Source organism: Hydra vulgaris, chromosome 05 (genome assembly GCF_038396675.1).
Source record: "Hydra vulgaris chromosome 05, alternate assembly HydraT2T_AEP".
NCBI lineage: Eukaryota > Metazoa > Cnidaria > Hydrozoa > Anthoathecata > Hydridae > Hydra > Hydra vulgaris.
The window spans coordinates 11,446,372-11,473,845 of NC_088924.1; the positions used below are offsets into that span (position 1 = coordinate 11,446,372).

The 27,474-nt window shown below is 26.2% G+C and overlaps 1 protein-coding gene and 1 long non-coding RNA gene across 2 annotated transcripts; one reads left to right on the top strand and one right to left on the bottom strand.

Moving 5' to 3' along the window:
- Positions 1-8,940: 8,940 nt before the first annotated feature.
- LOC136080553 (uncharacterized) lies at positions 8,941-11,913 on the bottom strand. Its single transcript, XR_010638525.1, has 2 exons — positions 11,586-11,913; positions 8,941-9,143 (listed from the first exon to the last, which is right to left on the bottom strand). It is a non-coding gene; the product is annotated as an uncharacterized LOC136080553 (long non-coding RNA).
- A 14,613-nt stretch (positions 11,914-26,526) lies between these two features.
- Positions 26,527-27,075, top strand: LOC136080180 (protein GVQW3-like). The gene is made up of 2 exons (XM_065796792.1): positions 26,527-26,758; positions 26,843-27,075. Exons 1-2 carry the CDS (start codon positions 26,527-26,529, stop codon positions 27,073-27,075), a joined length of 465 nt encoding a protein of 154 aa, XP_065652864.1.
- The last annotated feature ends 399 nt before the right edge of the window (positions 27,076-27,474 follow it).

Here is a 27,474-nt window from a genome sequence, read left to right on the forward strand (position 1 = left end):
TCTAACATGGACATCAGGCTACTCCATCTAGTCTTCGAATCAAGCAATAGCTGCAATTCCTTTCCATGATCTTCCTTCACATGTTTTTGCAACACTTCATTTTTTAAAGGGGAACGTCGAAACATTAGAACAATTACCCGAACTTTCATGATTACATTTCGCAATGTAAACTTTTCAGTAATTTCTACATCACATTTCTCGTCCCCACTTGCATTCCTTCATCATCACTTAAATCTTCTTCATCAGAGTCCAGATCTAGGACACTCTCATAATCATCTTCATCTACCTCTTTCTCTGTTTGTTTGTAGATCACATTTACAATTGCGATCTGAATTGCATGAGCAAAACACAAAATTTGTTCACATGGTAATAATCTACTCACTTTTTGCATCATAGAAGCACCATCAGTTACAATACACGAAATATCGTTCCTTATATTTAACTGAAATGATTCTAACTTGTCCTCTAACAATTTTACACAATTTTCAGCCGCAAATCGACCATTAATTCGAGAAAGACCCAAATTCCAGATATTTTTCGACCCATGAACGTTAACATTCATATAACGTCTATTTCGAGAGGACGTCCACTCATCCAATGTTAGACTAAAGCATAAATTCTTTTTTAATTGATTAATTTCAGCAATTTGCAATTGTTTAATTTTTTTAGTATAATCCATCACGACTTTCTGTATGCTGGTGGGTGATTTTGGAATGTCACCGAATCCACGCATTGTTAAACATTTTCTTAAATCGTTTGACGTACAAAAAACACGAAACGGTAAACCATCAGAAGCAATCATTCTAGCTACTACGGCAGGAAAATTTTCATCTTTTTTTGACTTGAAAAAATCAATGATCGTGTTCGTTTTTCTGGTTGTGCTCACAACACTATCGTTACTGTCAGATGTAGAAGCTGTTGTATTTTCATCAAACTTTCGCTTGTTCAAAACTGTGTTGTGTTTAGAACGAAGATGTGTGTGCATGGGAGTTGTACATCCACCCAATATCTTTAAAACTTGCTTGCATTGCATGCATTTCGCCACCTGATTTGTTTTCCCTCGTAGAAAATAGTTCCACACTGAATTTAATGAGCTTTCTTTTGAAATGTCCATAAAAGTTTCTTCAGATTTATCTACCATACTTGGGTTGGGATTTAAAACAATAACAATGTAAGTCTACAAAATTTTTGAAACATAAAATTAATATAATGACTTACTTTGTCTGCTCTGCATACGACTTAATTTCTTAATGTTAATATTTCATTTAAAAAAAAAATTTAATGCATTTGCAGTAGCCTAAGCCTACTAAAATTTAAATTTTTTGAATTTATAACAATGAAAGTACACAATGCTGCCAATCATAGTAAAAGTTCTTCTAAATTCGAAATTCTAAAAATTTCAAAAAAAAACTTTTGTTTTGTTTTTATATTATGTATTTATTCCGTTTTAAAAATTTTAATTTTTATTACTAAAAACTGTTGTATTATACTACTGAAGATGACAACTTTGTTGTTGAAAAACGTTTTTAGTAATAAAAATTAAAATTTTTAGAACGGAAGAAATACATAATATAAAAACAAAACAAAAGTTTTTTTTGAAATTTTTATAAAAACAGTTCTAAATAACTTCAATAATCGAAATTCTAAATTCGAAAAATCCGGAATTTGCGTTTTTGAATTCCGGATTTTTAAAAACTCAAAATATGACGGAATTTCGGAATTCCGAAATTTCGAAATCCGGATTTGGATTCACTAGTTGTTAATGATTGTGGAAGATCTCTTATGTAGATTTTGAACAGTTCTGGGCTAAGACAACCAGCTTGAGGTACGCCTCTTGTTATCGGCTTCCATTGGGTAATCTTATTTCCATTTTTCACCCTCTGTGAACCCTTCCTTCTAGGTAATTTTGAAATAGCTTACTAGCTTTTTGAGATAGGGTGATAGTTTTCCGGATCAGATTTTCTACCTTTTCCTATCCATATTGTTGTAATAATAGTTTTTTTGCAAGATTTCAGGAAATACACCCTCATCTATAGATTTGTTTAGAATAATGGTTAGATTTGTTGCTAGAGAATCGGCCAATCGTTTGATTAAATAAACTGAGAGTCCATCATGCCCAGTTAATGAGTTATTTTTATTTGGTTAAGTACGTTCAGTACGGTTTCTATTTTCACTAACTTAAAACTAAAGCTATCAATTTGGTCGCATCCGTATGGCCATACAAGTGAAGTCCTATCTTTGCATTGAACTACTGAAGCTAGATGGTTATTTAGATTGTTTAAATTGATTGTATTTTTATCAAAGGTTTGATTTTTATCTTTAGTATTGAAACATATTTTTTTAATATACTTCCAATCTTCTTTGGGGTTTTTGCATTGGAATGCCTTTTCCTTTGTCTATTTCAAACTTCCTTATAAGGCTTCTGATCTGTTTTTTAATATCCTTAAGTTCTTTTTTTTTTTCATCTGTGAGCTCTATGTGTTTTTCCCTTTTTTTAGCTAAACAATCTCTTCTTTTTATAACTTTTGTTTTTTTGTCAATCCATTGAGGTTTAGTTGTTCGACATGGAAAATTTTTAACTGGTGCAAATTTATCTATTATTATTCTGATTGCATTATACCAAGTACTTACTTGTTCGTTTGTTGTCATTGAGGCTCAAGTTTAATTAATTCAATTCTCTTATTGAGATCTTCAAAGTTTAAATTTTTAAATTATCTTTTACAAGTTACAAGTTTATTTATAATTGAATCTGTTTTTTTTTAATGCTGATACAGGAAAATGATCACTGGTAGAGTATTTATTTACTTTGTACTTGAGGCATACTAGATTATGATCTATGGCAATTATATCAAGGTATGTGGAACAGGTATTCAATATTCTGGAAGGTTTAGTATTCTGAATCCTCACTTCAGCCAAGTTAAGTGAACATAATTGTGATTTACCTGGATTTACACTTGCTTTAATGAGATCTGCATTAAGGTCACCCATTACAGTTAGATGGTTTTTATGGGAGATTTCTTTTATTAGTTCATTAAAATTTATCCACCACTCATTTTTCGCTTGAGGAACTCGGTAAACATTTAGCAAGATAATAGGTCTTGAGCGCATTGACATGATCAGTTCCAATATTATAAATTCAAAATTCAACATAAGATACTTGTCATCAAATTTTTAAATTGTCTTAAATTTGATTGATTCCTTAACATAGTTAATAAACCCTCCACCATTACATGCTCGGTCTTTTATAATAGCTACATATCCTGGAATATCTATTGCAGTTGTAGTAACACTGGAGTCTATTTTGGTTTCTACAATATTGATTATGTTATAATCTTTTACATATTCCTTGACTTCAAGCCAATGTGTCTGAAGCCCATTTATATTCCATGTTGTTAGTCAAAGTGATTCTATGGTCTTTTTACGTCTTTTATTTTGTTTACTTTGTTTTGGGAGTTGCCAATCTAGATCCTCTATATTGTTAGCGAGGTTATAGATTTTTGGTTTTACAGAGGTAGTAATATGGATTTCTCAAATCTTTTTTTGTGTCTTTGAGAGAATGTGTTCTTTATCTGTTTTATTTTTATTTTCAATATAATTGGTCATTGGTTGACTATTTTCTTTTTCTGCTTTTCTAATATTTATATCGACAAATAATATTTATATCGACAAATAATATTTATATCGACAAATAACATTTAAATCGACATTGGTGTCCTCAAAATGTTTATTATTCACTGAAGTTTCTTTATCAATATTCGTAATGGTTTCACTTACTGTTTGGTTTAATTTTTAATTAGTTTTTAATTTTCTTCAATAGTGTTTGTACCATTCGTTTTAGTATTATGAACTGTTCTTATATCTATTCCAGCAGCTACTAGTGATCACCTTGATTTCTTTTGACAATTTTTCCTTTTTTATTTTGTAATTGTCTTTACCCAATCTGATAAGCTCAGCTCTCAATTTTATCGACTTCTAATTGCTGTTTAGTCAAATCTGATCTTATGTAAACTGTTGGTCCCTCATATTCACTTTCTGTGTTTCTAGGGTTCTTCCATATTTGTAGTAATTTCTTTGTCCTTAGTTTTAATACACAGAAATCTGGTTATAGTGCTGCAAGGTTTTCCAAGTCGCTGACAGTAAATTTTATTTGTTTTAATAATAGGTTGGCTTATTCTATAATTTCTTTTTATGTAACTAATAATATCATCAACATCATTACTTCTTTCAGGTAGCCCTTAAACTATTAGATTTTTTTGTCTTTTTCTTATTTCCATAATTTCATCCTTAGTAGTTAATAAACTGTTATTAATCCTTTCGAATTATGTTAAATCATTTTCACGATCGGTTTTGTTTATATTTAAATGTTCGTTAATCCTTACATTTACATTATCTCTGATTGTTTTGTTTATGTCTTCAGTTGTCAATTTTACATCACTTGAAACTAGTTTCTCGTTTTTGATACTTCGTTTTAAAGAATTCATTTCCTCTTTTAGTAAGCTCAGTAATTTGCAATTACGACATATTAACTTTAACTTTTCGATTTTGTTTTGATTATTCTTAAAGTTCAATTTATGGTTTTCAAATATCCCAGTCGGCATATCTAGTATTGTAAATACTTGGAGTATTGATCACGTATAACATACTGCCGTTGATACCAGAAAAATACGCATTTAGTTTTAAGTTTCGAATTCGAGTTCAATACCACTTATTTATCAAAAATACGTATTATTTAATATTTGATCAAAATCCGGATACGATATCGTACCCGATTGCATATTTTGAAACCCTATACAGACTCAGAATAGGCAGAGATATGCGCAATCTGATTCGCTGATTTTGAAAGAGAGGCTTTTACGCGTATTTTTAAATCAAAACAAATGTCAAAAAACGTATTGAATAATAAAAGTGAATTTGAGTAATTTCATAAAAAACCAAATAATAATAGTAAAACAAATTATGATTTTTCTATCCAATTTTGTGCAATATAGTACAAATACTTATACAAACCCTCACAACTCAAAACATCCGTGATTTTCAGAATTTTTTCTTAAAAATAAAGACATAAAAAAATTAGTTTGTTTTTCTAATTGTAAGATATAAAAAAGACAACCATTGTAACAAACTATAAACCAGATGGTAAAACTTGACTATGCTGTGATTCTCATATGATAGATTTTTTTAAACAGTTTTAAAATTTACCTACTAATATCAATAGACTATTATTAACTTGGTATAATTTTTTTCAAATTAAGTTCCCATTTATCCAATCATTTAGCAAGAAAAGTATTTTGAAGAAATAGCCTAATTTCTTTTTAGAACTTTACACTTATTACTCCCATAAATAAATTATATACAACACTAAAAAAGTTTGAGAATATTGCTTATTGGTTGTTATAGCTAGCCCAGATGATTTGCAACACTCTTAAATTAAAAGCAATTGTAAGCAAGAGCGAATTTAGATAGTAGATTTTAGATATAGTAATAAAAGATCACAAAGCATTGTAGCATAATAAGCTATTAGAAAAAATCTATAACCTGATGTCCACAAGTGTGTTTTGATATAGTAAACTGATTACCAAAAGCAATAACTCTCAACTTACCACACCTTTATAAAAAACTAAGTGTAAAAAGGTAAAAAAAAGAAATTGCAAACATGCAAGTTCATGTTGTTTATTTCAATTTCAAAACTCAATACATGTTCGTTGATATAAAGCTTTTAACCTGAACAAAATACTCGTTATTGTATTCTATAATTAGTATAAAATGCAAATCCTTTAATAGCAATTGATAGTGTATCCTTTAATAGCAACTAATGGTAAATAATATTAAATAACGCAGCAAACTTTGATAAATTTTATATATTTATAATGCTAATAATTTATTTTACATTATATACTCCAGAAGAAAAAAAAAACATGTCTGCTTTAAAAAAATTAGAAAAAAAACCTTTAATAAAATGTACTCCATATTCACAAATTTTATAAATAGTTTCATTATGTAATTTTTGGTATAACCAATAAAAACAAGTGTTCTTTTTTTAAATTTCTGTAAATATCTCTTGTTTATTAATATAAAAACAGAGATGCGTCATGTTTTATTTTGATGTAATATTAATAATTTTTTTGAAAACTTGCTTCTTCAAATGTAAAAGCTGATTTTGATGAAGTTATTTTTATCACAAAAATTGCCATAATTCACCTTTATTTGGTAAAATTTGTTGACTTCAATACTCAGTAAAGTTTTAATGTTCAGTGAAAAAACAAATATCACTTTTTTTGTTAAATTTTTCAATAGATTATTATCCAATTTATTATTCAAATTATTTCCATTAAATTAATATCCGATTTTCATCCTATATAATATATATAAAGAAAAATATTGATATACGCCTTATCAGGCTTCTCAAAATTTAGGTTGAACAGTAACTCCTTCAGGGTTCGTAGATTTATATGGAACATGTAAGCTAGTTTGGCAAAACATCTGTAAAAATTTTCTTTTTCCATAATTTTAAATTTTAAACTGTTTATAATTGACAAGTTGGTATAAAGATGCAGTAACGAGCTTAGAACAACCTCTGCCTCAGCTTAAAACTTATACTTTGCATATTTTAAGTACTTTACCAGTAGTCTGGTGCAATTGTGTATAAACTTTGTATCGAGCATGCTTTATAGAACACAGACATTATATTTGATGAGAAACGCATTTAGAAATTGAACACATGCGAATTCAAGTGAAATATTTCAAGAGTTTATACATACAAAACACATTTTATAATAGCAAAAATATTCATAGCATGACAACTTATTTTGTTCTTTTTTGATAATTTTCTTTTCTTTTTTATTACTCTTTTTTCATTAAAACTTTTGATTTTAACAACTCAGTTTTTTACATCCTTTTTTTTCAATTAATACAATACAAAAAATGCCACAATCATTTGCCATATTCCACTTTTATTTATGCCATAATCCACTTTTATTTGATTAACTTATTTGACTTCAATACGTTTTCTTGCTTTTAATGTGTTTATATGTAACTGTGCAAAAATTACTGTTCAGTAGACAAAAATAAATATCACTTCTTTTGTTAAATTTTCAAATATTTTATAACTTAATGTAGCCTGCCAAAATTTTTTTAAATTTAAAAAAAGTTTTTAATGGTTTAACACGATGTTTTATTAAAGTTACGAATAAAAAAATATATCAGCCTCCTCCAAACTATGGTTGAAACAAAGCATGAAAACAAAATCTCCTCAGAGCTCTTATATTGACATGGAACATGTAAGCTAGTTTTGCAATTAGTACAAATTTTCTTTTTTAAAAAACTCTAATTTTCAACTCTTTATAATAAACAAGTAAATCAGTTTATAAATAAAGTTCTTCACCAGTAGTCACTTAAACTTCATATAAACGTCATATAAACTTTGTATGCAAAAGTGCTTCACTATCAGTCTCGTACAACATACTTATATAAACTATGTATTTGAGAATGCTTTAAGGCCAAGAGCATATTTTAAGAGAAACATATTTGTAGATTTTTTCAAATTTACTTCAACACATTTTTTTTTTCGTTTCTTAAAATTAACAATAGATAAAATCTTTATCACCTAGATAAACTTTATTGAAATTTTTACGAGTGAAAATTCTCTTGTACAAATAGATTTTGATACATTTTAAATTCTCTGAAGAGTACTAAAATAAAATGAATTTCCTCTGTTGATAGTAACGCATGACTTGTATTGATAAACTTAGTATATCATTACTTTGAAATTTTTCTCAAAAATCTGTTTGTTTTGATTTTAATTATTTTTCAAAAAAATCGCACTTGCCTCTCTTTCAAAATCAGCGAATCAGATTGCTCATTTTTCTGCCTATTCTGAGCCTGTATAGGGTTTCAAAATATGCTACCCGATTTTGATCAAATATCAACATATAACGGTGTCACGTTAAATAAGTAGATCGTTAAATTAGACAAAATGATATTCTGCGCATGCGTTAGTTTACGGATACTTATTTAACGTATTAAGTCACGTTAAATAAGTAGATCGTTAAATAAGTAGACAAACTGAACAATCAAGGCATTTTGCTAACCCAGACGAACAAATTTAAAAAAAAAACATACGTTAACCGAACTAAAAGCATTTCCTTTGCCATGCGAATTGTTATTACTTAAGGGCATTTTTATAGTGATAATTTACTACTTTTAATAATATTTAACTCACGACGTATATTCTAATCGCAATTTTTATCTTTAGTATAGTATGACAAGAAACATATTTTTAAGAAAAAGCTTTTTGATAGACCATTCACCCGTATTAATTATATCAAATAAAATAGTCAGCTCACAAGGAAGTTTATTGTATTTCTAAATAATTTAACTGTGCATTTTAGCAAAATGTTTTACGTTAAATTATTTATCCTTAACCCTTAAACTTAATGATTGTAAAATTTGTAATTGTTACTTGATTCTACGCAAATAAATAATAAGGACAGCATTCTGATATTATCCCAGAAAAAAGAAAAGAAGAGAATTTATTAATTCGTGTCTAGCCTTTTTTTGTGTGTTAATTTACCTCCTCAAAGCCGAAAAAGACACTACAGTCAAGGAGGCTGCTTTAGTTGTTGTTACAGCCCTCTCTCAACTCTATAACTTCGAAACACAAACCATGACGATCAAGATCGCTACGCGGAGAAACAAGTTGAGCGCGGTACTGCCAGGGACGTGGTGGCGATCGAACTCAGAACACTTTTTGATTATGAGGCGAGCGCTCTACCACTACACCACTATTGTACTACCATTGAATAACAACCTAGACGGGTATTATTCGACAATTTTAGCGATCTTAATGTATGCATAGCGCAATAATAATAAAATGTGACTTAGTTTACTATTTCTTACTATGAGAATGTTTTAAATACAAACGATATTAAAGAAACGACACACTTCATGCTACACTAAAACTTTATTTGGAAAATAAAATCATTATAATAATATCCTTACACATCAATGAGAAAAATAATATCCTTACACAATATAAATAGCAAAATAAAACAACATGGTTTTTAAGTCCTTTTGAAAAAATTTAACCTGGTTGAAACTTCGGCATTTTCGGAAGAAATTCGATTTTTCCACATGGAATTACAAGCCTACATAGAATAGAAATATAGTATAATATGAATAGTATCATAAAATCACAACGAATAAATAAAATAATTATAAAAATGCTTTTGTGCCAGAAGAGTACTTAATAAATGCATTGATTAATGTATGTCAATAAATTGATTTACAAAATGAACTCTAACGAAGGATTTGAATTTTTAAATAAAATAAATTTTAAAAATTTTAAAACAGCCATATCTTTGATGGGTGGACAAAAAAAAAAAAAAAAAAACTGAAAAGTGTAACTTTTCAGGAGAGCAAAAAAACATTATTATGAACCCAATTATTTTGCTACAGAAGTCATATTTTGAGAAATGGGTTATTACTTTTATTCTGTTTGAACCGAATGGTGTAACTATACTGTTAAAACCATTGATGCCGGCATACACAAGACACATTTTCTCATATAAATCGTTAAATGGTCAAAAATGCAGTTATACTCTTATGTCCGCCCATCAAAGATATATCAACATGCCAGAATAGTCTATACTTTCACAATATTCTATAAAAAATTGATCAAATATCTCATTATAATTAAAAATTACATAGCCATATTTTTAAATACTACTTTTGGTGTAGTTGTAATAGTAGCTATAATCAACTGCAACTGCAACAAAATGTATGTAAATAAAGAACTGACTTTAATAACTGTACCTATTGACTATATCTTATATCAATAACCCTAGTTGAATAACTGATGACAGTAAGAAAAAAACAACTACAAAGTGAGCAAAACAAATCATCATGCCAATAACAAAATAAAGAACAAACAATAGTTGACCTAAATTAGCCAATTGTATAACTTTAGACATCTATAAGACACTAACAAAAATAAATTAAGTAATGAATTTTTTAAATATTAACTAGAACATAAGGTACATAAACAAATCAACAATAAAAAACAAAAAAAAACATATTTATGTATATTGATTGAATTTAAATATTTAAATTCAATCAATATAATTAAAAATATTGTCATAAAAACAAAAACAGTAGAAATAACAGGATATATTCACAACATTGATAGTACTAAAGACAAACTGTTTATGACAGTATAACACAGTAACAAAAGGAAACATCTCTAATTTACCATTCTCAATACATTTCAGGTAATGCTACCGCATGTCATTATCTTTTTATATAACTAAACTTAGGTTGATACTGCTACACAAAACCATTGCATTTCTTTCTAAAAAAAAATCACAATCATTTTCATGTGCAACTCTATGCACTAACAATGGCACATCACCTTTACTTAAACTATTAAAGAGTGAATCATAAAACTAAACACACTTCCAATGTAAAACAACATCAGGAAACATTACTTAGAAACACCCAATATGATTTTCTAACATTAATCGTTGCACTGTAACTTTCTGAAAGACCACATGAATTAAAACAACTAAAAATGCAAAAAATCCAGATATTTTAAACTTGGAAACCCAAACATTTTAGAAAACTGATATAAAAACAAACTTTGTGCTATATCAATCAAGGTATCATCAAGCCAGCAAGGTGAGTCTCTTAAAATATCTAAGGCCTTGTCTTTAGACTGTATTGACAAACTTTAAAGAAAACTTTAGAAAAATTTTGAACTTCGACAGCCCCTTTTTACAACGATACTATCATTAACAAATAGCTTTTTTCAAACCTTTACCGCTACCAGTTTAAACTCTGAACCTTTTTCTCATTGATTGGTTTAAGGAAAATAGCAGACTTTATCAAATAATCTAAAATTTTAGAGTTTTTTGAAGAGTACCAAAAATCTATAAAATAAAGTAGTTGCATAAATTGTTAATTTTTCAATATATTTACTTCAATTATCAGTAATTGTAATAATATATTTTTTTCAAGTTTTATTAAGGCAAGAGGTCCAATAAGATCTAAGGGAAGTTTGTGTACCTATAGCCAGATTGTTTTAGTGCCCAAATTCAAGTCCCCAGACTTTTCTAAAGAAGGCAAAACTGATACGATCACATCTCTATACTAATTACTTTGTATTAGTATAAGTATATTGACTTATACTAATAAAATTCCATCAAGTAAAAGGGTTTAAAAATTAGTAACCCTTGGTAGAATAACCTTTTTTTAATCTGTACCTAGGGTCACTTTCTGAAAATTAGATTCAAATCCATAATAAATTTACAGTTAATTTGGTCTTAGATTGTTTTCAATAAGTATTTCTAGTAATACTTAATTGCAACTCTTAAATACATAACAAAATTGACTAATAGTTCTGAGCAAAATCGACAAATAAGTCAATGCATAAAATGGAAGTCCCAAAACAACTGTGAGTTTTGAGATGCTGAGACATAGTATAAAATTAACTTCAGAAACATAAAATAATATAAAATATACAATAATAATAAACTCTTAATCATAAATTATATAAAAGTTTAACTTAAATAGTGGGTTATATATACACATACCACAAAGTTGACACTTTTTTATTATAATAATTTATTATTCCATCAGAGACTGCTAAACATCTTCAACAGAGTAATTATAGACTCGCATTTTAATTATATAATTTTAAAAAATTTTAAAACATGATTATTTTTGTTTTTTGAGTTTATACCTAACGGAAACAAGGCTACTTATTTAACGATAGATTTAACCTACCTAACGGAAGCTTTGCGCTTTATCTGCGCAGGCGTTACGCTTGCGCAGAACTGACTGTCTACTTATTTAACGATCTACTTATTTAACGCGATAACGGAAAAAACGAAAATCTTTTCGTTAAAGCGCATGGTTTAACTGAAATTGTGAAAGCAAAATTTAAATTAAAAAGTTTTCTCTTAAGATATTAAGTAAAAAGTTTGTCTGGAATGAAAAGGAATAGTCAGGAATAAATGAAAAGTTGTATGAAGAGATATCGTTCTGCTAAAGCAGTATCGCATATCTCCAATACAGTTACAGTACTTTTTTGTACTAAAAAAGTTATTAAAACTTTATCATAAAAATATTTATTACTACTTTTAAATTTATTTTGTTTTATTCTTATTTTTTATTATATTCTTATTTTCTTATTATCTTTTTTTTTATTTATTAAGTCCTAATTTAATATAATTTAAATATATTATAAATCCTATCATTTCATACCTTGCTTATTTTATTATGTTGATTATTATTTTATTAACATTTCTGTTATGCTATTACCTTTTTTTCGTACTGTTTTAAAAAATTTAGAAAAATAAATTAAAATTTCGAGCAAACACTAACATTTTATTGTTGCTAAACGTTAAATTTTGTTATAAGGATTGCAGTTCTTTTATCTGTTTTTTGCTCTTTATTCAATAAGTATTTGATTTAAATTAAATATAATTATAATTTGATATTTTATTACAACATATATGTTTTTATATATGAATATATATATGAATCTTTTTAGATATTTTCATGTTTTTTAAAATTTTTTGTTCGTGCAATTCAGGTTATATATGTTTATAGTTTGCATATATGTTTATATTATGTTCAAAGTTAAAAAGTTTTTGATAAATATATGTATGTAATAATATGTGTTATGTAATTGTTTTATAAATGTGTCATTAAAATAGTATAAAATGTATCTATTGACAATAGTATTGTGTATATAAATATTATATGAGGTGTTTATATATGTTACATAAAGTTAAATAAATGTATTGTGTTTTATAGTTATTATATATGTTTATATTATGTTGTTTCTATGTTTTCAAAGTGTGCGACTTGGCAAACGTGTTGAGCAAGATTTTGCGTAAAGTTGTTTTTTATGTTACTAATGTTGTTACATTTGGCTTACCTTTATGTTGGTGTCTATTGTTAAAATTATAAGTGGTTTTATTATTGAAACTCACTGCTTTTAATCATTCACTAAAAGCGACTCAAGAAAAATCATTTTGTCGTATATACATTTTGTTTATATCTCAATTTGAATTTTTAGAACCATGAAGTACCAACATGATTTGTTTTCTAAAAGCTAACATGAAATAACAATATTTAACAACTACTACTCTCTTATCATGACATCTTATCTCTATCAGATATAATGATTTTTGATTCATATTTGATGTTTTTCTTTGTATTTACTTATCAATTACATTTTTTCATTTCAGATTTATCATATGATTGATTTATGCGATATAAAAGAAAAAATGTATGTTAATTTTTTTTGAATTTTTTCTAGGCTTTTCTAAATGTGTTTCTTATTCACATTTTATTTTACAAGCAAGGTCTGCAAGCAAATTTAAGTTGAAAATTTTTTTTAGCTTTTAAGGAGAATTGGCGTTATTCTTTGTTTTATTTAATTTGTTTAAATATTGTAGTATTGACAAATAAATGTTTGTTTGTACTTGGTTTTTTACTTATCTGTTTTCAGATCCTTATAAACTAGGCAACTAAGCTAAGCAAGTTTTGTTTTATTTTTAGTGCTATTGGAAAGAGCTGAAAGTTATTTTTTAGAGTGATTGAAAAGAACTGAAATGTTTTTTAGTTACTTCACACGGTGTAACTGATAATGGTTTGAGTAAGTTTACTATTTTGTTTTATTTTATATTGGATTTATTTTATATTTGATATATATTATATTAGATATATATATTTTGTATTTAAAACTGACTGTAATTTGTTGACACGAAAGTTTATAAACTTAAATCTGCCTATATTTCAGTATATATATATATATATATATATATATATATATATATATATATATATATATATATATATATATATATATATATATATATATATATATATATATATATATATATATATATATATATATATATATATATATATAAATATAATTACTTTAGAGTAAAATATACTGACTGATATTGCTTCAATATTTTATACAAGATTGTGCATTTTTTTTTTTTTTCATCAAGGTAAAAATAATTTTTTGCATTGTAGATTCTTTGCTAAATTAAAAATAATTGATGTAAATAAATATTGTTTATTATCTTTAATAAACGACTTATGTATATAAACATATAAAAAGATATAGATTTCAATAAATCTTAAGTTTAAATAAAGTCTTTGATTAAAAAAGATCACAATTTGTAAGATTCTTTTACCTTCATTTATTCAATTCTAACAATAGTAAGATTACTGGTAATATGTTTAATGATAACAGTGAAATTGAAATAGATAGTATGTTTAATGATTGGAAATAGTAAAAAGACATGGGAAGTAGTTAAAGAAGTTACAGGGAAAAAACAATTACAAAAAAACACCACAATTCCAAATAGATTAAAGCTACCTATGAACAAACAAATATTTGATAAGAAAGAAATAGCTGAAAACTTCAACAAATTTTTCATAAACAGGTAAAAATATAGATTCAATAAATCTTTAGTTATAATAAAGTCTTTGATTAGAAGAGATCACAACTTGTAAGATTCTTTTATATTCATTTATTCAATTGTAACAATAGTAAGATTACTGGTAATATGTTTAATGATAACAGTGAAATTGAAATAGATAGTATGTTTAATGATTGGAAATAGTAAAAAGACATGGGAAGTAGTTAAAGAAGTTACAGGGAAAAAACAATTACAAAAAAACACCACAATTCCAAATAGATTAAAGCTACCTATGAACAAACAAATATTTGATAAGAAAGAAATAGCTGAAAACTTCAACAAATTTTTCATAAACAGGTAAAAATATAGATTCAATAAATCTTTAGTTATAATAAAGTCTTTGATTAGAAGAGATCACAACTTGTAAGATTCTTTTATATTCATTTATTCAATTGTAACAATAGTAAGATTACTGGTAATATGTTTAATGATAACAGTGAAATTGAAATAGATAGTATTAGGCTGAACAAAGTTATTAATGTAAAATGCTAATAGGCAACTTGAAAATAGTTGTCAAATGAAAAAAATAGATCTAGGCAAGATGAAATTAATTGTTGTTGAAATGTAAGAAATGTAACTGTGCGTGCAGAAAACTTACTTGACAGAATTCAGTGTCAAGCAGTGTTAATGTCTGTTAACTTGTTTTTACTTTAGACACTTCAGAACAAAGCAAAGTATGAGTTTAACTATTTATAGTAACAATTAACACTTTTAAATCTAAATAATTTTTTTTTTTTTTATAATTTTTATCATAATTATGTTCTTTTTTTCATTTTTTTTTTAGTTTGTCTTCCCTTTGTCATCTTTTGATTAGTTAGCTAACTGTTGAAACATGGTTTTAATTTTTGTAAATTTAGTATGATATGAAATTTACTCTATTAATCATTAGTCAACAGTTAGAGAGAAGCTGGAGCTTAATTAAGAAATGCTGGAAATTAGCTTTGAATCAAGGTAAAAATAATTTTGTTTACTGGTAACATAATAAAACCAGTTACTAGTATTTATTCCGTGCTTTTTTACATTTGTTAACATGCTGCTTTGGAAACACTTTCTTTCTCTCTCTCTCTCTCTCTTAGATGAGAGGGAGATCTTACGTATTTCTTAATACCACAAATGATAATGACCATTTATAAGAAATATTTTACCAGTTGCTTGCTATTTTATGATATAGTTGCTCAAATTGTTTAACTATAATTGTCCCTTGATTGTTCAAATATTGTAATAAATAAAATCTTTTTAGTCCAAGTATTTAAGTTAGTAAAATATCTTATTAAGTTGTGGTGTTATTTGCCAGCGTTACTATAGTAACAATGTATACATTGTGTTGTCTAGCCTTTTTATAATCTTTTTTAATTTTTCTGTAGACAGAATATATGAACCTGTCATTTCGAAAAGGACATAAGTCCAAAACTTTTAGCAGTTAGTTTATAAGTTTGAATTAAAAATTTCTGTATGATTTATGTTTTTTTTATAAAAAATAAAAAATACATAAATTATATACGTTCTTTAATTATCTACTTCTATGTTTAATTTCTTTAGCAACCTAGACATTATTTTAATAAAAATCATATTTTTGTTGATTTTGAAAAGTTTTAGTAAATGGACTTGTGCCCTTTTCGAAATGACAGGTTCATATATTTTCTGTTATTATTATCCTAATTCTACTAACAATAAAATGCAAATAGTACTTTTGAAATTAAATTTTTTTTTTTTTTATGTCTTTTTTTAGGTATTTGCAGGCTTTACTTGACTTTCTTTTTCTGGTACTTGTGTTGTGACAGATTTTAAAAAGAACTCAACTGATGTTAATGCGGTCTTTATGTCGCTACCTATAAGCAATGATGTTGCTGATACGGAGTCAAAGTTAAAATATTTATAGATAAATTTGTATTTAACATTTTAGATAATATATCAAGTTATTAATGTGTTTTTATTGTTATTAATGTTTTAATAATTCATAATATGTATTACGGATTGCTTACTGCTAGTCATTATCATTATGTTATGAATTCATATTAGTTAACAAAATTGTATTGATTAATCTCTGGTTATCGTGTTTTATAGGTGTTTAAATCCGAGTTTGATACTCAGTAGGCGTCGTATTCGATACCTGTCTTTATACGCATCTGATGTCTATTTTTAATGCGCGTTTGATATGATAAAATGGCTAACATATATTCGTAAATAATGCATATTCTGGAAAGTTTTAAATGCGCATGTAATACCAGGAAAATATCGTATTGAATATTCTCTGGTAAGAGTTTCAAATGCGAGTCTGATACTCATTAGGCGTCGTATTGTATACCTGTCTTTATACGCATCTAATGCGTATTTCTAATGCTTGTTCGACACAATAAAATGGCTAACATACATACCACATCGATACGTATATAAACGAGTTTCTAATGCGCATTTACAACTAAATTTGCCGACTGGGATGTCCTAACGAAGACAATTAGAACATTCTACCCAGTATGAGCAGCACATTTTTATCAATTATATTTCTTTAGTTATATAAAGTTTTTTAGCTTTAACTTCAGTTACTCAGCTATTATTTTGATATACTACTTCTTAAATTTACTACACGCGGTAATCAACCCAGTCGGCAAATTTAGTTGTAAATGCGCATTAGAAACTCGTTTAAATACGTATCGATGTGGTATGTATGTTAGCCATTTTATCATATCGAACACGCATTAGAAATACGCATTAGATGCGTATAAAGACAGGTATACAATAGGACGCCTACAGGGTATCAGACTCGCATTTGAAACTCTTGTAAACACGTATAAAATACGATAACCAGAAAATATTCAATACGATATTTTCCTGGTATTACATGCGCATTTAAAACTTTCCAGAATACGCATTATTTACGAATATATGTTAGCCATTTTATCGTGTCAAACGCGCATTAAAAATAGACATCAGATGCGTATAAAGACAGGTATACAATACGACGCCTACTGAGTATCAAACTCGCATTTAAACACGTATAAAACACGATAACCAGAGAATATTCAATACAATTTTATTAACTAATATGAGTTCATAGCATAATGATAATGACTAGCAGTAAGCAATCCGTAATACGGGTTATGAGTTATTAAATCATTAATAACAATAAAAACACATTAATAACTTGATATATTATCTAAAATAATAAATACAAATTTATCTATAAATATTTTAACTTTGACTCCGTATCAGCAACGTCATTGCTTATAGGTAACGACATAAAGACCGCATTAACATCAGTTGAGTTCTTTCAAGATCTGTCACAACACAAATACCAGAAAAGGAAAGTCAAGGAAAGTCATGAAAAAAAATTTACAATTTTTAATTACAAAAGTACTATTTGCATTTTATTGTTAGTAGAATTAGGATAATAATAACAGAAAATATATGAACCTGTCATTTCGAAAAGGGCACAAGTCCATTTACTAAAACTTTTCAAAATCAACAAAAATATGATTTTTATTAAAATAATGTCTAGGTTGCTAAAGAAATTAAACATAGAAGTAGATAATTAAAGAACGTATATAATTTATGTATTTTTTATTTTTTATAAAAAACATAAATCATACAGAAATTTTTAATTCAAACTTATAAACTAACTGCTAAAAGTTTTGGACTTATGTCCTTTTCGAAATGACAGGTTCATATATTCTGTCTACAGAAAAATTAAAAAAGATTATAAAAAGGCTAGACAACACAATGTATACATTGTTACTATAGTAACGCTGGCAAATAACACCACAACTTAATAAGATATTTTATCAACTTAAATACTTGGACTAAAAAGATTTTATTTATTACAATATTTGAACAATCAAGGGACAATTATAGTTAAACAATTTGAGCAACTATATCATAAAATAGCAAGCAACTGGTAAAATATTTCTTATAAATGGTCATTATCATTTGTGGTATTAAGAAATACGTAAGAGCTCAGTAATTACATAAGTTTTATTAAATCTCCCACTCATCTTAGAGAGAGAGAGAAAGAAAGTGTTTCCAAAGCAGCATGTTAACAAATGTAAAAAAGCACGGAATAAATACTAGTAACTGGTTTTATTATGTTACCAGTAAACAAAATTATTTTTACCTTGATTCAAAGCTAATTTCCAGCATTTCTTAATTAAGCTCCAGCTTCTCTCTAACTGTTGACTAATGATTAATAGAGTAAATTTCATATCATACTAAATTTACAAAAATTAAAACCATGTTTCAACAGTTAGCTAACTAATCAAAAGATGACAAAGGATAGACAAACTAAAAAAAAAAATTTAAAAAAGAACACAATTATGATAGAAATTATAAAAAAAAAAAAATTATTTAGATTTAAAAGTGTTAATTGTTACTATAAATAGTTAAACTCATACTTTGCTTTGTTCTGAAGTGTCTAAAGTAAAATCAAATTAACAGACATTAACACTGCTTGACACTGAATTCTGTCAAGTAAGTTTTCTGCACTTCGAGTTACATTTCTTACATTTCATCAACGATTAATTTTATCCTGCCTAGATCTCTTTTTTTCATTTGGCAACTATTTTAAAGTTGCCTATTAACATTTTACATTAATAACTTTGTTGAGCCTAATACTATCTATTTCAATTTCACTGTTATCATATTACCAGTAATCTTACTATTGTTACAATTGAATAAATGAACATAAAAGAATCTTACAAATTGTGATCTTTCCTAATCAAAGACTTTATTTAAACTTAAGATTTATTGAAATCCATATCTTTTTATATGTTTACATACATAAGTCGTTTATCAAAAATATTAAACAATATTTATTTACATCAATTATTTTTAATTAACAAAGAATCTACAATGCACAAAATTATTTTTACCTTGATGAACAAAAATAATAAATGCACAATCTTGTATAAAATATTGAAGCAATGTCAGTCAGTATATTTTACTCTAAAGTAATCATGTTAAATACACAAAATATATATCTATTATAATATATATCAAATATAAAATAAATCCAATATAAAATAAAACAAAATAGTAAACTAACTCAAACCATTATCAGTTACACCGTGTGAAGTAACTAAAAAACACTTCAGTTCTTTTCAATCACTCTAAAAAATAACTTTCAGCTCTTTCCAATAGCACTAAAAAATAAAACAAAACTTGCTTAGCTGAGTTGCCTAGTTTATAAGAATCTAAAAACAGATAAGTAAAAAACCAAGAACAAACAAACATTTATTTTTTAAAACTACTATATCAACATATAACAGAAAAACGAAAATCTTTGCTTTAAAGCGCATGCTTAAACTGAAATTGTGAAAGCAAAATTTAAATAAAAATAATTTCATTTGAGAAATTTAGTAAAAAGTTTGTCTGGAATGAAAAGGAATAGTCAGGAATACATAAAAAGTTGTATGAAGAGATATCGTTCTGCTAAAGCAGTATCGCATATCTCCAATACAGTTACAGTACTTTTTTGTACTAAAAAAGTTATTAAAACTTTATCATAAAAATATTTATTACTACTTTTAAATTTATTTTGTTTTATTCTTATTTTTTATTATATTCTTATTTTCTTATTATCTTTTTTTTTATTTATTAAGTTCTAATTTAATATAATTTAAATATATTATAAATCCTATCATTTCATACCTTGCTTATTTTATTATGTTGATTATTATTTTATTAACATTTCTGTTATGCTATTACCTTTTTTTCGTACTGTTTTAAAAAATTTAGAAAAATAAATTAAAATTTCGAGCAAACACTAACATTTTATTGTTGCTAAAGGTTAAATTTTGTTATAAGGATTGCAGTTCTTCTATCTGTTTTTCTCTTTATTTAATAAGTATTTGATTTAAATTAAATATAATTATAATTTGATATTTTATTACAAGATATATGTTTATATATATATATATATATATATTCATATATATGAATATATATATATGAATCTTTTTAGATTTTTTCATGTTATTTTTAAATTTTTTGTTCGCGCAATTCAAGTTATATATGTTTGTAGTTTGCATATATGTTTATATTATGTTCAAAGTTAAAAAGTTTTTGATAAATATACGTATGTGGTAATATGTGCTATGTAATTGTTTTATAAATGTGTCATTAAAATAGTATAAAATGTATCTATTGTGTATATAAATATTATATGAGGTGTTTGTATATGTTATATAAAGTTGAATGAATGTATTGTGTTTTTTAGTTATTATGTATGTTTATATTATGTTGTTTCCATGTTTTCAAAGTGTGCGACTTGGCAAACGTGTTGAGCATGTTGAGAAAAATCATTTTGCCGTATATACATTTTGTTTATATCTCAATTTGAATATTTTAAGAACCATGAAGTACAAACATGATTTGTTTTCTAAAAGCTAACATGAAATAACAATATTTAACAACTACTACTCTCTTATCATGACATCTTATCTCTATCAGATATACTGATTTTCGATTCATGTTTGATTTTTTTCTTTGTATTTACTTAACAATTACATTTTTTCATTTCAGATTTATCATATCTTGGATTTATGCGATATAAAAGAACAAATGTATGTAAATTTTTATAAATTTTTTCTAGGCTTTTCTAAATGTGTTTCTTATTCACATTTTATTTTACAAGCAAGGTCTGCAAGCAAATTTGAGCTGAAAATTTTTTTTAGCTTTTAAGGAGAATTGGCGTTATTCTTTGTTTTATTTAATTTGTTTAAATATAGTAGTTTTAAAAAATAAATGTTTGTTTGTTCTTGGTTTTTTACTTATCTGTTTTTAGATTCTTATAAACTAGGCAACTCAGCTAAGCAAGTTTTGTTTTATTTTTTAGTGCTATTGGAAAGAGCTGAAAGTTATTTTTTAGAGTGATTGAAAAGAACTGAAGTGTTTTTTAGTTACTTCACACGGTGTAACTGATAATGGTTTGAGTTAGTTTACTATTTTGTTTTATTTTATATTGGATTTATTTTATATTTGATATATATTATAATAGATATATATTTTGTGTATTTAACATGATTACTTTAGAGTAAAATATACTGACTGACATTGCTTCAATATTTTATACAAGATTGTGCATTTATTATTTTTGTTCATCAAGGTAAAAATAATTTTGTGCATTGTAGATTCTTTGTTAATTAAAAATAATTGATGTAAATAAATATTGTTTAATATTTTTGATAAACGACTTATGTATGTAAACATATAAAAAGATATGGATTTCAATAAATCTTAAGTTTAAATAAAGTCTTTGATTAGGAAAGATCACAATTTGTAAGATTCTTTTATGTTCATTTATTCAATTGTAACAATAGTAAGATTACTGGTAATATGATAACAGTGAAATTGAAATAGATAGTATTAGGCTCAACAAAGTTATTAATGTAAAATGTTAATAGGCAACTTTAAAATAGTTGCCAAATGAAAAAAAGAGATCTAGGCAGGATAAAATTAATCGTTGATGAAATGTAAGAAATGTAACTCGAAGTGCAGAAAACTTACTTGACAGAATTCAGTGTCAAGCAGTGTTAATGTCTGTTAATTTGATTTTACTTTAGACACTTCAGAACAAAGCAAAGTATGAGTTTAACTATTTATAGTAACAATTAACACTTTTAAATCTAAATAATTTTTTTTTTTTTATAATTTCTATCATAATTGTGTTCTTTTTTAAATTTTTTTTTTTAGTTTGTCTATCCTTTGTCATCTTTTGATTAGTTAGCTAACTGTTGAAACATGGTTTTAATTTTTGTAAATTTAGTATGATATGAAATTTACTCTATTAATCATTAGTCAACAGTTAGAGAGAAGCTGGAGCTTAATTAAGAAATGCTGGAAATTAGCTTTGAATCAAGGTAAAAATAATTTTGTTTACTGGTAACATAATAAAACCAGTTACTAGTATTTATTCCGTGCTTTTTTACATTTGTTAACATGCTGCTTTGGAAACACTTTCTTTCTCTCTCTCTCTAAGATGAGTGGGAGATTTAATAAAACTTATGTAATTACTGAGCTCTTACGTATTTCTTAATACCACAAATGATAATGACCATTTATAAGAAATATTTTACCAGTTGCTTGCTATTTTATGATATAGTTGCTCAAATTGTTTAACTATAATTGTCCCTTGATTGTTCAAATATTGTAATAAATAAAATCTTTTTAGTCCAAGTATTTAAGTTGATAAAATATCTTATTAAGTTGTGGTGTTATTTGCCAGCGTTACTATAGTAACAATGTATACATTGTGTTGTCTAGCCTTTTTATAATCTTTTTTAATTTTTCTGTAGACAGAATATATGAACCTGTCATTTCGAAAAGGACATAAGTCCAAAACTTTTAGCAGTTAGTTTATAAGTTTGAATTAAAAATTTCTGTATGATTTATGTTTTTTATAAAAAATAAAAAATACATAAATTATATACGTTCTTTAATTATCTACTTCTATGTTTAATTTCTTTAGCAACCTAGACATTATTTTAATAAAAATCATATTTTTGTTGATTTTGAAAAGTTTTAGTAAATGGACTTGTGCCCTTTTCGAAATGACAGGTTCATATATTTTCTGTTATTATTATCCTAATTCTACTAACAATAAAATGCAAATAGTACTTTTGTAATTAAAAATTGTAAATTTTTTTTCATGACTTTCCTTGACTTTCCTTTTCTGGTATTTGTGTTGTGACAGATCTTGAAAGAACTCAACTGATGTTAATGCGGTCTTTATGTCGTTACCTATAAGCAATGACGTTGCTGATACGGAGTCAAAGTTAAAATATTTATAGATAAATTTGTATTTATTATTTTAGATAATATATCAAGTTATTAATGTGTTTTTATTGTTATTAATGATTTAATAACTCATAACCCGTATTACGGATTGCTTACTGCTAGTCATTATCATTATGCTATGAACTCATATTAGTTAATAAAATTGTATTGAATATTCTCTGGTTATCGTGTTTTATACGTGTTTAAATGCGAGTTTGATACTCAGTAGGCGTCGTATTGTATACCTGTCTTTATACGCATCTGATGTCTATTTTTAATGCGCGTTTGACACGATAAAATGGCTAACATATATTCGTAAATAATGCGTATTCTGGAAAGTTTTAAATGCGCATGTAATACCAGGAAAATATCGTATTGAATATTTTCTGGTTATCGTATTTTATACGTGTTTACAAGAGTTTCAAATGCGAGTCTGATACCCTGTAGGCGTCCTATTGTATACCTGTCTTTATACGCATCTAATGCGTATTTCTAATGCGTGTTCGATATGATAAAATGGCTAACATACATACCACATCGATACGTATTTAAACGAGTTTCTAATGCGCATTTACAACTAAATTTGCCGACTGGGTTTAGTACCGCAATATTTTAGATTTTTGCTCACATAAAAATGAAATAAAGAAGAACTCATTAATTTTACAAAAACAATAAAGAAATGTTTGTGGCAAATCTTTATAAAAAATAGTAAAAAACTGGCGAGAGCTTTTTGTACTTTTTTAAAGTAAAAGCGAGTTTATAAAATCAAATATGGCTGAAAGTGTTTTTGACTTTAAACAGAATTTGCTCAAACATTTAAACTGTGAGTTATCTTACATTTTGCAATACATACAAACCTTAAACTCAAATTTTTTAAATATTATATAATATAAAATAATATAATATAGTATAACGTAATATAAAATATAATAACATGATATAATATATATATATATATATATATATATATATATATATATATATATATATATATATATATATATATATATATATATATATATATATATATATATATATATATATATATATATATATATATATATATTATACTGGAAAAAAATCTGACCCTTAATCTATCAAACCATAACACAGACGCTAAACCTGCTGTTTACACAGATCTAGATATTTAAATGTTGTCAATTATGGTAAGGTTTACAAACGGCTCTCTATGTTTTTTTGATCATTTCTCTCTTGTTTGACAAAGTTTTGAGACTGAATTTTTAAAAATAGAGCACGAAAGTACGAAAAATATAAGCGGGAAACTGTTTTACTTCTAGTCATATATATAGTTGCACTTAATGAGGAATAAAATTTGCAAAAAACTAAACACCAAAATGTGTTTTTTAGTCCTGAGCTTATGGATTCAAGATTGGTAAAACTAGCAATATTGAAAAGATTGATTACAATAGGTAAGTATGATATAACCATAGTAGTTGAAATGCTTATCATTGTACGACTTAAGCGCTGTTCAACAGCAATGTTTCGTTTAACTTGAATGCTGCTATGCATAAGCTTTTTCGAAATTCTCATGTATATCACGGCATTAATAAGCAGCGCTGACGTAAGATTAGAAAGTACGTACACTGCACTAATGTAAAAGAAAGAACTAATGCCAAAAATAGTGTTTGGCCAGAAAAAGTTTAGAATGGCGTACCAAACTCCAAATCCAATTGATACAAAAAAATATAGAAAAATAATTGGTATCAAGTAACTTCCTTTGAAAAACAAACCACAGCATTTTTTGTCATTAAAAATTATAATAAAACGTTCTATGGAAATAACTACTGTCATTGAACCAGAGAATGTCAACAAAAACACCATAAAAAATCCAATAACAGTGATAGTCAAACAATTGATCTTCTTCAGACATAAAAACAATACTACTTCAAGTGGGGTATTATTAATTGCAGCAATAAGATCAATAAACGACAACAGCAGAACCAATTTTTCATTTTGAGAGTAACTCTTTCTTAATTTTGATTTATAAATTCCATATGATAACATAACGTTTGAGATAAAATTTAACAAACCAACAATAAAACAAGCCGCTGAAATCATTTTCGCATTAAGTCCGGTTGCAGTATCAAAGTAAATTAAAGTGCAGAGTTCAGACCTGCTTGAGCTTAAATCCGCTAAAATATTTAATACATCAACTAAACTTATATCAGATGTCATACTCATTGTCATCGCTAAATATAAAGCATCATTTATAATATCAATACAATATCGATAATAATAAGTATCGATAAATAATATCTATATCGCTTTTAGAAGTTTAATTTATTTAAGTTTACCATTTTGGAAATAAATTAAAAAAAAAAAAAATTATTTGAATAAAATAACAACATCTTAATTATTTCTTTGTCGCAACTTTATTTGGTTTATTCAATAAACCAAATTAATTATTTCTTTGTCGCAACTTTATTTGGTTTATTGAATAAACCAAATAAAGTTGCGACAAAGAAATAATTAAGATGTTGTTATTTCATTCAAGTAATTTTTTTTTTTAGTTTATTTCCATCTTAGGATTAAAAAATTTTAAACAATAAACTTCATTGTTTAAAAATTTTTTAATCCAAAGATAGAAACCTGTAACAATAGTAGCAGATGTTAGACAAATAAATATAGATTTTAATTGAAGTTTACTTGCAAAATCATCGTCTGAAGATAAAGCTAGCTTTGTACTCTTAGGCGCATGCGTCTATTGATAAAACATTGAATACTTTTTTTCTAATTTTTAATCAATTATTTTTAAAATAAAGTTAATTAAAATTAAAAAAAAGCAACAAACGCGGAAACTTAAAAAACACCAGGAACTATTACCACCGAGAACCGCTATAATTAAACGCGTTAATAAATGATAAAAAAACAATTAATTTTTTTAGATTTATTTTTGCTCTGTTCTTGTTAGAACATCGAGCACTATATTTTTAGAATACACTAACAAGAATATATATATATATATATATATATATATATATATAATATATATATATATATATATATATATATATATATATATATATATATATATATATACACGGTGTGTCCCAAAAATAACCAAACTTTATATTTAAATCATATAACATGCAGCGCCATCCATTGATAATTTGCAGCATAAAAAAGATACATTCATCCTCTTTTAAACGCACCTACATTCATGTAAAACGAATGACAGATGTGAAAGTTACTGCCATTTCAATAAAAGAAAAACGCGTCCTAATGTTACAAAACGAAAATGGAACAAATAGCGAATATAAAATTTTGTGTTAAACTTGAACAAAAATTCGCCGAGACATACGAATTGATGAAAAAAGTTTATGGTGAAGATTGTATGAGTTGTACTCAAGTTTATACGTGGTTTACACGATTTAAAAATGGTCGTGAGGATTTAAATGACGATCTGAGGCCAGGTCGTCCAGAAGCTAGTAATCGTGCTGAATTGGTGGAAAAAGTCCGTGAAATCATTGGTATCGATGCAAATTTTACTACGAGAATGTTGGCTGAGGAATTAATCACAAGTAAAAACACTGTTTGGAAAATTTTAACTTAAGATTTGGGTAAAAGAAAGGTATGTGCGCGTTTTGTTCCACATGAATTAAATGAAGAGCAAAAAATCGCTCGTGTGGAGCATTGCAAAGACATTGTTGAAACTGTTGAAAACAATCCAGACTTTCTTGATTCGATCATAACTGGTGATGAGTCATGGTGCTTTAAATATGACCCTGAAACTAAGCGTCAATCTGTTGAATGGAAGTCCAAAGGCTATTTCTATTTCCAAAACTGAAAACCAAGATGAAAGGAGCACTTTATGATGATATCCCAGCCATTCAAGGAGCTGTAACCGAGATGCTGAAGAACATTCCTATAAATGACATTAAAAAATCTATGCATGCGCTGGTTGATCGTGCCAAACGTTGTATTGAGTCTGATCGAACCTATTTTGAATTAGTAATAACTTTCAATGATGATATAATGTGTGTTTTATTTTATATCCAAAAAGTTCGGTTATTTTTTGGACACACCGTGTGTATATATATATATATATATATATATATATATATATATATATATATATATATATATATATATATATATATATATATATATATATATATATATATATATATATAAATATATATATAAATATATAAATAAATATATATATATATATAAATATATATAT

What these genes read in the sequence shown, in the direction of transcription:
- LOC136080180 (XM_065796792.1), top strand. Translation starts at nt 26,527, where the DNA reads ATGGAACAAATAGCGAATATAAAATTTTGTGTTAAACTTGAACAAAAA. An exon ending in AAAAGTCCGTGAAATCATTG is followed by an intron (nt 26,759 to 26,842) that starts GTATCGATGCAA and finishes TTTTAACTTAAG; the next exon opens with ATTTGGGTAAAAGAAAGGTA.